Genomic DNA, 12,278 nt, shown 5'->3' on the forward strand with positions numbered 1-12,278 from the left:
GAATAAAAAAAGCAATACCTCTTGGAATGGTACAAATCAAAGAACTCAAAACAAATTAATAAAAAAGCTTGTAAACTTCATCGGTGAAACAATGTCTAATGGCAGTAAATAATTCAGACTCAACAGTACAGGGGCACATTCATGAAGGTATTTTTGTCTGTAAACACATGGAAATACCTCTAATCATGCATGATTGGAATTCTCAAAGGGATTCCTGGCTTTTGTAAATGGATTTACTGCCACAGATTTCTCTTCCAGCAGTGCAGAGAAATATCCATTCATAATTACCATTCAAGGGCTATGATGAGGTTGCTCTGTGAAATGGTTTTCCATGGAATTGTGCAAAGACTCACAAATATGTTTAACAGCATTTCTAAACTTTAATTGATCCGTTCATACCCTGGAAATAGTCAGGGGTGTACTTCAGCTATGGATCGGAGTGATTCTCCTCCGAAGATGAAAGGGGAACAGATCACTCATAAATTTGGTGGGGGTCTGGGGGGAACATCTTCCTCAACTATCAATAATGTGGCTATACACATAAGGCTCTAAACTACTGTGTGTGCAATTCTGTGCTATTTATAATTCAGTACAAGGGGAATAACACCCCCAGGACATGTCACATTATTCTCAGCAGTATGCCTGGAAACCTGTGCCTGGCATAGCTTTCCAGGGGCCCTATTATGTATAGGGCGCACTTTCCCTGTTTGCGCCCTGGCGCACCTTAAAACAGGTGCGCTGAGCGCAAACACAGTGCACCCTATTACATAGAATGCGCTGCCCCCAGGTCAGCCTTGAACTCACGCTGCCCTGGGGGCAGCGAATTCAAGTGAAATACGGAGCAGCTTTGAAGTAGCTGCTCCGTGTTTTACTGTGCCGTCGGCAACCCACCTGCACTCTTAAAGGGGATTAGAGATCCCGTTGCAGGCGGGTGCAGTGAGTGACTGCACCCATCTGCAAGGGATGACTGGAGGGGTCCATGGGACCCACTTTCCCCAATCCAGAGGCCTGCAATCAAGGGGCGCACTGACAATGCGCCAACTTTTAGGTGGTGCACTGTCAGTGCACCTCCTGACAGCTTCTTTGCCTCTACACACGCATCTGTAATACGGATCGGGTGCAAGGGCAAAGGAATTCCCTCATTTTCATGGGGCATGCCCCCATACAATCAAAGGAGCTCCCTCTTGAAAAAGCACTGGCACTGTTTGTGTGCCAGCGCTTTCAGTATTACACAAGAATATTACACAAGAGGCCGCACAAGTCACTGTGGTACCTTCTGTAATACCAAAATGTCATAGGGCATACCAAGCGGGATCAAACGCACATTGCGCCCCTGGGGCACTTTGTGTAATACGGCCCTAGATGTGCTACTGAGAATGTTGGGGAACTGGAAAAAGTCAAATATCTACACCTGCACATATGTACACTTTGTTGTATGAGTTACGACTTTTTTTGGCGCGTTGTGCTCGATGTGCTCCTGTAGTTCTCTTTCCAAGATTATTTTTTTTCGCTTTGAAGTCATTTCCCCTACTGTTACATTATGTTTATTTTATTTTGAGATTTACATAGTAAAGCAGCAGATGGTTTTGTAATGAGCAAATATTAGCTAAGTTGAAACAAGCCAGCAACATCCACCATCTATGCCCGCCTTTCATGCAGACATGTTCGAAACCCCTCCTACTCATTAACTACCATCACTTTGCTTTGTTGAGCAATCCCCTATAAAAACAGTAACCCAACTTAATACAGCATTCTTATTCATATGTACAATAGATACTGTATCTGAGTATATGGCATGGGCATCTGACTCATAATTGTAGGTGTAAGCGATAGTGGGTCCTTTCACTTGTGTTATTAATGTCGTCAGTCTCGAATTGTTTGATATTTTCTGAAGAAGAATGTTTTCAGATTACCATCATGGTTCAACATCCATACCTCTCAATCATAAAATCCACATTTGCTTATGCGATCAATCATTTTCAATATATGTGGTATATGTCTACCTGGATTTATAAAACAAAATATCAATTTGTATTTTTAATTTACTCATGGAAATATAATTTTGTCCTGCTCCAAAATGGGAAGGCTGTTCTTCCATATATCTTCAGAGAATTCATATACCAAAACATGATGGACACTCATGGTTTTGATGTACTAACTATGTAATGCTCCATTAGTAAAGGTTTCAGCTTTTCGCAATGACCTATAAGAATGCATTTTAGCCTTCCATTTATTCTTTCATTTTTCTTCTTACACAGGGAAATATCTGGGAGCAGATTTTGAGAATACCCTTCATCCTGGAGATGATCAACACCATCCCTTTCATCATCACAGTAAGTCAATTGCTGGTGATATCTGTGGAGAGTAAATGCCTTACTACATACCCTAATGTAACATGTATTTTTGAAGCACATGTCGCCCTTAGACTTCTTTGTGCATAAAATAACAGATGTTCTGACGTGCCCAACTCAATGGTTTCATTGGAAGGAATAAAGACTGAGTGAACCTACCATGATTCAAACCTATGACCATGAGGTCAAGCACAGATCCCTTCAGTGGATGCGTTAGTCTGCTGAGCTAACAAATCCAGCATATTCTTCTCACTTATGTGAAATTACCACCTTTTGGAGCATACTGAAAAAAGTGTCTGGCATTTTCAATAAATTAGCTAGTGCTTCAGGATTGCAAGTTTGTCGTACAAGTTTCATCAACTTTCACCATGCTTGCTTTTTGCACAGCAACACTTATTCTGCTTCTCTCCAAATTATGCTGGTCTCATTAAGTAAAGTACAGTCAGTGTTTATACCCTGGATGAGAGACATTAAAAGAGGAGGAGATATCTGTGTAAGTGTTTGGAGTGCTGGACGTCTGGATGCAAGTTTCAATTCACAGATGACCCAGTGAGGGATGTTGAGCAGGTCACTGTACCTCCATGTGGACTTGCTCATTAAACTATTAATGGCAATTGCACTTCCAATCAGCGGCATCAAAAGACCAAACTTACCACCTGCTAATTAGCTGCTTATGGTATTAATGCCCACACTTCCACACATCAATCAAGAGATGCTCTCAACAGATACAATGAACACAAGTATCTATAAACCTGACTTATGCATGATGGCTACTTTGCTGCTACTACTAATCTGATCCTCAGCCATTCATGCACATATTAGTGCATCTTTTTTTAATCCATCGGACTACTTTGGCAGGATGGAGTTCACATTGACCTGTGTGAAGGGAGGATATCGTAGGGTTGCAGTCACATGAGTACTTGCACCCCAGACCACCACTCCTTGAACTTCAGGGCATGGTCGATTGGTTCATATTACAACAGTGGATGTGGTGTTTAATTGCATTCTATTCCCTTTTTATGTGTTAGGCGATCACAGCCTACACAATGGACCTAGAATGCTTCATATTCCAACTGTAAAATAAAACAATGATAACTAGTAAAAACAGATCAACATGTAATTTACATGTTAATGGCGATGTAACCAAAAAAAAGGTGAATCTTGAAAACTGCCTTACCAAATTGACTAGTATCAACCTTTACATGTGGTAAAACACAAAAGACTTGAGAGTATAAGCCTATAGTGGGTCAGATACATTTGACAAAATCAAAGTGTGAAACTGTGCATAAAGGTAATTATCATTGAGCCTAACTTTTACTTGATCCTGAAAGCACTATGGATCCATTGCTGATTGCAAAGCTTTTGGGTCATATCCTTCATGAAAGTACAAAGGTACAAAAATGTATTTTATGCAAGGTAATTAAAACCATTTTATGAAAGTGATTCGTGTTGGAATTTGAACAGCAGCACTCTATTTAAATCTGCACCAAATACATGACATACTTTGCAGTGGAAGCTGAAGAAATGTAACTAATTGTAATGCAATGCTGACTCAATATTACACCGTGAGCAGGCCATTGTGGGAGGATGGAGAGTTATATTCCAACCCTAAGCATATTAGTTTGACTCAAATTGGGCTACAATTTAGCATTTTAAAATGTAATAATATCAATATTAATTTTATAAATCTATTGATAAAAACTGTATGATTTTCAAGATTTCCCAAAGTAGAACTGATGGAGTGCAGAATGGATACAGGAAACAGATTAGCCCAGCTGAAAAAGTTTCCTTCTCATTATCTAGCGCAAAGAGTCCCATTTGTGGTGGAGAAGGCCACAAAGAGCAGGGAGAGTGTTGCAGCTTTTTGCTATTTGCAATTGAGCCCTTGGGTGGCTGTCTGGCGTGGGACACGGATTCAGGTGTGCATAGTGTGGCATACCTAATCCTGAATATGAGGATCTTGATAGAAGGTACGAACTATCGGAGCAGTTAATTTGATGAGTCAATATGTGGGGGCAGAATGAAAAGCAGATTATGAGGAATACCTCATTTGGAATACTACTTTGCCCCTAGATTTATTCATGAAATATTGTGGTTCTTGAACTAGCCGGCTGAGAAAAAGTTCATTTTCGTGAATGAAACGCTTTGACTGAGGCTGTATTAATTCAAACATGAACAGAGAGAAAATTAATGTCTTTTGAACATGAAATAAACAAGAAACAAGAATTTTTCATAATCTGATTGGATTTATTGGGTGCACTGCTGTATTTATAAATATTTATTTATATTTATAAATGTACATCTATCTGCATTGCAGAGTTATCTAAAAGTGGCTGATACCATTTAGGGTGTGCACCAAATGTATTTTTAGGTACAATGCAGGAGCTGTTTTTCCTTGCTGCCCTTTGTAATTGGTAAAGAGAATCGCGGATAGTTGTCCTTGTACCATGAAGAACAGGTCTGGCGCTGCGGAGGCTGTCACTTGGTGTTCCAGATGGTCGTTGCTGGAGCTTCACATTGGTGGTTAATGTGAACTGCCATTGCTGTGGCGTGAAGGTTAGATCTTTGCCGGTTGTCGCAGGTGGGTGTTGTAGCGTGAAGAGTTAGGTTTACCAGAGCATTGCATTCACGGTTGTCACAGGAGGCAGAGTCTTAGTGCAATGAGACCTGTTCGCAGTTGCAAAGTGCCAAAAACTTCAGGATTTCTCCTTTTCTTGCAAAGGAGTGCACTCTGATGCCAGCCAAGGTCCAGGACCTGGGGAGGCACCTCTTGGGGATCAGCAGAGAACAGTTGCAGATCCAGAAAGGACGAGTTGTAGCAGGTCAGGTGAGCAGTTGCATGAAGGCCCCAGGAGCATGTTGTGTCCCTGTAGCTTAGAACAGGAGGCAAACTAAATGACCATTGGAGTCACTCAAGTTAGCCTGAAATAAGGGAGAAGGTCCAGTTTTCCTTCTTAAAGAGCAGGGCAGGCCTCAAACAGCTGGGTAGTCCTCTGGGAAACAAGGCAAGCCTCAAACAGCAGGGCAGTCCTCATTGAACAAGCAATGTCCTCTGGTCCTGGAGTGTAATAAAGAGGTGGTTCAGGAGGTCCAATGTGTATACCTGGTGCCAGCCTTTGAAGTGGCAGTGACATCCTAGCTACCACCACATCTGGTTCTGGAAAGTTCTTACTTTGCCCTGTCAAGGCTCCCAGAATTCTGGGATGACAAAAGGCTGGTGTCAGGTTCCTTTGTGTGTGTGTTGGAGGCAGCCCTTTGAAATATAAGTAATACAGGGAACAGCTGCATCCCCCGCGGTTCTAGTAGGATGACACATCCTGCCAACACATAGTCCTCCTTTGTCCATTTTCTGGGAGGAATATACAAAGCTCAACAGCAGAGCCATTCACAGTCATGTGACCCAGGAGACAGGCAGAAGGCACCAAATGGTTAGGGCAAGAACATGCCAACCTTCTAAAAGAGGCATTTTGGGAACTGCAACTTAAATTCAGACTTTAACATTAAAGATGATTTTAAATTGCAATTCATTTGAGTCCAAACTTGATAGCCTTATCTGTTTCCAATCAAAAGTTAGCACTTATTAAATGTAATAATGTCACCCAATGTTATCCAATTGGAGGGTTGGGCCTTTCGTAGTGAAAAACGATTTTAAGGGTTTTTCAGTATTAAGACATGTAAAGTTTAAATATGCATGTCCTATTTTTTAAATAAACTGCACCCTGCCCAATGGGCCTTTTAGGGTTTACCTTAGAGGTGACGTATATGTATTAAAAAGGAAGTATTAGGCCTGGAAAAGGTAAATTTGCCTGCTTGAATTTTCACAGGTTGAAATAGCACGCCTTGTACACTACTTTATTTTTTAAATAAACTGCACCCTGCCCAATGGGCCTTTTAGGGTTTACCTTAGAGGTGATGTATATGTAATAAAAAGGAAGTATTAGGCCTGGAAAAGGTAAATTTTGCCTGCTTGAATTTTCACAGGTTGAAATAGCACGCCTTGGACACTACTTTAGTGGGTGGCGCAATGTGTGCTGCAGGCTCACTAGTAGCACTTAATTTACAGGTCCTGGGTACATGTAGTACCACTTTAATAAGGACTTACAAATAAACTAAATATGCCAGTTGGGCATAAGTAATTTTTACCATGTTCACAGGACAGAGCACAATCACTTTAGCACTGGTTAGCAGTGATAACGTGCACAGAATCCTAATGCCAACAAAAACAAAATTCAGAAAACAGGAGGGGTGAAGGTGAAAGATTGTGGGGTAACCCAACAACAACAAATAAGCACAAGTTGCCATGCTAATAAATTGACTTGCCAGATTCTACAGTTATACAGTTATATACATGAGGTTGCTATGATAGTTTGTACATCCATTTCTATTACAATATTGCCATGCAGATTTCCACATGACCCCAGAAAACTGCAATGTTTGCTTTCCCGTCTTTGCTTATGTTTTCAAAACACTGTAGTCCATCATTGTTCTGGGTATAACAGTAATTGCCTGGCCATATCCCAGTCAGTGTTCCAATACATTTGCTGGGTTTCAATCTACCCATGTCAGTTTCCACAATTGCATATCAGTTTTACATTGACACAGAGAAGCTTTTGTGACTTGATATAGGGCCTCCAGAAAATTGACATATTAATGTACAGACAATACCTCCCCATATTAAATAGCCATGTCAGATTTCATTTTGTCATTGCAGAGTTTGCAATGTCATACAAATTTCGCACAGTGCCAGTTCAAGATATGGCTTCATCATCTGAATGCTACTTATGACCCCTCCAGACCAAGAGACACATTGTCTACACCTCACCAGCTATGTTTCAGACTCTCTGTGTTAGTATTAGAAGCACCAGGTGCTCTGTTTTCAGGGGCAACCAACCTTGTTGATTGAAGAGTGGAATTCAAGATAACAGCAGCTATACATTCCACCAGGCAATGGCGAGGCATGCACAGTGTAACAAACCTCACACATGCCCTCTCCACTGTACCTCTGAGCTGGGCTGGGAGTCTGTCCACAAGACATGCACTTCACATATCCCAGTCCAACTTCGAAGACAGGTGACAAGAGTCCTCCATCTGGTGTTCTAGGTCTGCTTTTACTCCTTCCTGGTCTCAAAGGGCCAGATTGACAAAGGTAAAACGAGACGAAAGTCTAACTCTCGTAAATGCCCTTGGTGAATACCGAAAGTCGTAAAGTTCCACTTTGGGGATTCACAAAGGACATTTACGAGTAGTAAAGACCCTTTGTGCATCCCAAAAGTCGTAAAGTTAAACTTTTGTCTTAGTTTACCTTTGTGAATCGGGCCCATAGTCTATAAAAGCAGCATGCAGTGAAAGAGTGTGGAGACTTCAATTGTGCTCAAATGACTGTATTTAAATGGATTTGGAGACTAAAGCCCTCTCACGGGAAAAGAGAATAGATGTTTTATAATTCAGTTCCTCTCTGAAGCCTCCCTTTCTTTTGTTAAACCATTAATAGTAAGACAGGTCTAGGGCAATCATATTTATTGTACTGTTTATCAGCTAGAGCATAGTCTCAAGAGTCACACTGATAATGGCAAACAAAGGTTGTTTATCTTTAAATAATGCAGGCTGGGCAACTAACAGATCAATATTTTTTCAGAAAAATATTTCTTATATCTTCACAAATGAGTACATGTACCTAAAACGGGACCAAAAATGTCATTGAAGGCATATATAAATCTTTTAGGGGAATCAACATTATTACACTATGAAATCTCTTTTTTCTAAACCTCACCGAGAAAAGACCCCAATGTGGTTTGTCTTGGGAAATATGCATTTCTTGCTGGCTTGGAAAATAAACGCAGCCCCACCTGTGTTGTATGGAACATATACCCTCCCTCCTTAATTGACACCAAGGGCTTCATTACAAATGGCATTTTAATTCCGATGGTACCAGTAACATCACTCATCGGCACCATGAGAATTATGAGCCCATGTGAACAGTGTGGCGGATCTCTTAACTTTCACCCAGTGATTTCCAGATGGAAGTCTGCTGCAAAATGAGGAATTGCCTGAGGAATAGGACCTGGAATTACAGATAGCCCCAGTAAGTTTTCTTTCCTTAGCAAACCCTCAGGGTCCTACTCTTCGTAGACTAGATTTACCCATGCCTGGAATTACTAGTACTCCAGATAGTTGTAATTCTGGGGGTTGTGAACTCTCAGGGCCCGATTCACAGAACTAACTTAAGACAAAATCCTAAACTTACTACCATTTTGGTATTCACAGAAGGCACTTACTCACTTCGGTATTCACAGAAGTTAGGACTCCTAACTTTAGGACTCCTAAATGCCTTCTGTGAATACCGAAAGTCTTAAAATTTGGATTGTTCTCAGTTTAGGAGTCCTAAAGTTAGGACTCCAAAATCAGCTTTGCCAGCCCAAGTTCGACTCTAACTGGGCATACTGGACCATCTAGGCGTAGAGGTTGGCGCGTTCATAAAGTTCTGTAACAGACTGCGCCATGCCAGGGAGGGCTCCCTGGAGGCCAGACTTTGGCAAAAAATATCGAAATACCAGACCAGCCAGAACACCTGGATCACAGCCTACAAATACTAGGAGTCAAAGAACTCTGGGGAACAAACCCCTCCCAGCCGGTGCTAAAGATTGCCATCAAGAAGAGCGTCAGGTTGTGGTCTTTTCATTCAGACAGGGCAACACTGTCAAAAAGGAAACACGCCTGGGCAGTAATTTCCAATTTTAAACCAGGCGTTGAGTTGCCCTACTTACCAAGCACATTTGCACTTTACTGGAAACAAAAGGTTTTAGCTCTGAGGATGGGTGACTGGCCATTTCTAAAGAACCTGCCTGAATGGCGCCGTTCAGGCAATAGCATCGAATGCAGGATGTGCGGCTATCACTCCGAAGCAATGGAACACATAGTTTGTGGATGCTCTGCTGTGCTCACAGACGGTTACTATTGCGGGATGAATGGATCAGGCTAAAGTTCGATCATGCCGCCAGGCCATAATAGCTGCCCTAAACCCAGATAGCATCAAGCTGAACATTGGGCTTACCAAACTGGTCAACAAGGCGTCAAAACTGTTGGGAGACATTAGTGGTGCTAAATCTCCCTTACCTCAGCAGGGCGGCATTCAGTCTGCTGGCTCAACAACAGAACCCTAGACTGCTAATATTAGCCGATCCGTCCCTGGCCTCCCAACTGAACATTATCTGCCCACAATGTATTGGAAGGTTTTAAGCAATTTACAAGCTCTGTATTTGTTTTACTCAGCATTTTTTTCTTTAAACAAATCGATTGTGTTTCCTAAGTTGACCATTATCTGTCTACAATGCTATTGAGGGTTTTTACTCAGCGGTCCTTTTCTATGAATGAATCGAATATGTTTTTAAATTGTAATGATTTTTAACCAAACAATAAAGTCTATATACAGTGAATGGAAAAGGGTCAGGGCTAGCACATACCCTTGCCTTACACCCACACTGACTCGAATGGGGGCTGTCAGTTTGCCCACGAACCACATCTGACCTGGGCAACATTTTTGGAGTAGAGCCTGATAATAACATCAACTAGATATTTCGGAATGCCCAAATTCATCATAACTTTCAACAGGGACTCCCTTTGTACAAGGTCGAAAGCAGACCAAAGATCCACAAAGACTACATGTACACAGTCTCCTCCCAGGGTGATGCATTACCAATATATTAATTGAAGGTAAAACACCTAATTAAAGGTGCTAATTACTTTTCTGAAGCTGGCTTGCAAGGGAGTCAACAGTCCCACATCCCTCTGTAGGGAAAGGAAGGGACAGCACTCCAGTTAAGATTGCTACATAAGGGCAGAAGTCGGTGGGTAGATTCAAGCAAGGTTGGATATGGGAGGTGATGCTGTGAAATGAATTCTTGAAGGCACAGACTAGGTACAGAGCTAATAGGCCCTCCTTGCCCTCCATGGCCTTGCTAACCTTCGCCACTAAACCCGCAACTTGGAGTTTTTAAATTTCTCATCCCCTGTAAGGACGGGCCTGGCTGCTGGCAATAAATGGTGGCAACAGGCTGTAAAGGCCTATGGTCAATGGCACATCCTAAATCTGTAGGTCTGTCACAGTTATTAGTATGTGGATTGGCAGGGACTGGGCAGAGACTGGTTGCACATAGAAGACATTCAATTTGGCTGTTAGATCCAAAATGAGATCCTCTAAGGAATGTATCCTATTCACCAAGGGGGTAACACATGCAGGCACAGTAGATTTGACCTTCTCCAGAGAGCATTCACAATCAAAATTCGGTGCCTCACCATTCCCTCCAATAGCGTTTGAATATGTAAACTCTGGCTGTGGCAAAAAAGATGCATGCAAATTCCGAGGTCTGTAAGACCTATATTTTGCCTTTGGCCCATGGTAAATACATAGTTTCATTTTCGTTTTCTTTTTGGTAGCGGGACCACAAACACTAGTGTTCAAAGGTATGGAATCGCTTGGCATACTACTAGATGACAGCAAAGGGACTTGGTCAGTGTTCACAATGGAGAGTGGGCCACTGCAGCTAGAAGGGCATACATCAAGAGCACCAGGGGTTAGGGCTGTCAGACACAATAGAGGATTGGTCAGCCCCTCTTCAGGATCTAGGGACAAGTGTCTCTTGGCCAAGCCAATTTCCGTTGAGATTATACCAACAGCACAATCTAAAAATGAGTCAAGGTTGGTACCAGTCTGTGATTTGTGACAGTACAGTCCTTTATCCCAAATTAACTTCCTTTTGCCCATTTTCTAGCTAGAAGAGCACAGGTAATAGATGCAAGTCGACTAAACTATCATTCCAATAGACTCACTGTTGGACTTGGCCCTTCTTGCAGAGTCATCCCTAAACTTTTTGCCTTCCTCCTAACCTTTTTTTCTAAAATGATGTTGGTGGTTTTAGGAGTCTGGGCACTTTAGCACTGGTTAGCAGTGCAGAGTCCGTGTGCTCTCTGCCCTCCATAGGCTAACATTCGGAACTCCCCCCTTATGGGATAACTCCTAAATGGAATAAAATAAGTATGTCATTTTTGGTTTTTTGAACTGGAAATAATAAATGCTGCGCAATGGTGTGCGCAGATTTACCTTCACTATTTTAGAAGTGCCACTTCTAAAAGTTGCCATTTCTGTGTGCTGTGTGCCTGCCTACATGTCTGTTTCTAGAAGTGACCGGGGCTGAGGAGGAGTGGGTGGCTCCTGGGAGGCAGGGTCAGGCTGAATGGGAGATATGCAATTGGAGTAGTGGGAGGAGAAATACCCTGTCCCTAAATAGGTCTTTGCCTGTCCTGTGCAATGCTAGCTCCGCCCCCTACTAACACCCCTCCCAGTGCCAGTTGGGACTGGAACTTTCAGGACCCTTCCAGAAGCTTCTGCCCCCTTCTAGACGCAGGGCAGAAAGGTGTATAAATACAGGGGCTGTGACCCCATGTGGTTGTTGTGCTAGTGCTGACTTGGAGGGGACACTGTGCCCAGCTTTGCCCCTCTGCCTTCTACAGGACCAGGGAGGGACTTTTGTTAGAGTGAAGACTGCTGCACCAGGAGGATTGCCACACTGCTGGATTTGACTGTTCCCAGGAACTGCTGTCCTGTTCTGCTGAGCGGCCCTACTGCCTGTTGATCTTGCCCAACATTGCCTGTCAACTCTCCTGGCCCCTAGCGCCCAGCGAACGCTATTTTATTCTGTGGGACCCTGGAACTGTGAGGACTCTAGCGCCATCATGAGAGCTATATTTCAACACCCCAAGGAGAAGGCGCATGGATCCTGCAGCGCTGTGCTGCCAAAGCGCTGCGAGGGTATCCCGGCATGTGGGATTCCCCCTGCATGCTGGCCTAATCACGAGAGCCTACCCCACACTTTTATGCCTTTTTAAGACAGCGGGAGCCCACCCCGCGTGCTGCCAGGAAGAGCTGCTTAT

At 42.8% G+C, this 12,278-nt stretch overlaps 1 protein-coding gene across 1 annotated transcript in view; it reads left to right on the top strand.

The window, feature by feature from the left end:
- The window catches only part of LOC146833914 (potassium channel subfamily T member 2), a 1,568,236-nt gene that overhangs the window by 520,549 nt on the left and 1,035,409 nt on the right, over positions 1 to 12,278 (top strand). The window contains exon 7 of the mRNA XM_085599924.1: positions 2,259 to 2,333. Coding sequence (XP_085456050.1) covers positions 2,259 to 2,333 — 75 coding nt within the window. The remainder of the gene's footprint in view (positions 1 to 2,258; positions 2,334 to 12,278) is intronic.

This window comes from Triturus cristatus, chromosome 4_2 (assembly GCF_964204655.1).
Source record: "Triturus cristatus chromosome 4_2, aTriCri1.1, whole genome shotgun sequence".
Taxonomy (NCBI): domain Eukaryota; kingdom Metazoa; phylum Chordata; class Amphibia; order Caudata; family Salamandridae; genus Triturus; species Triturus cristatus.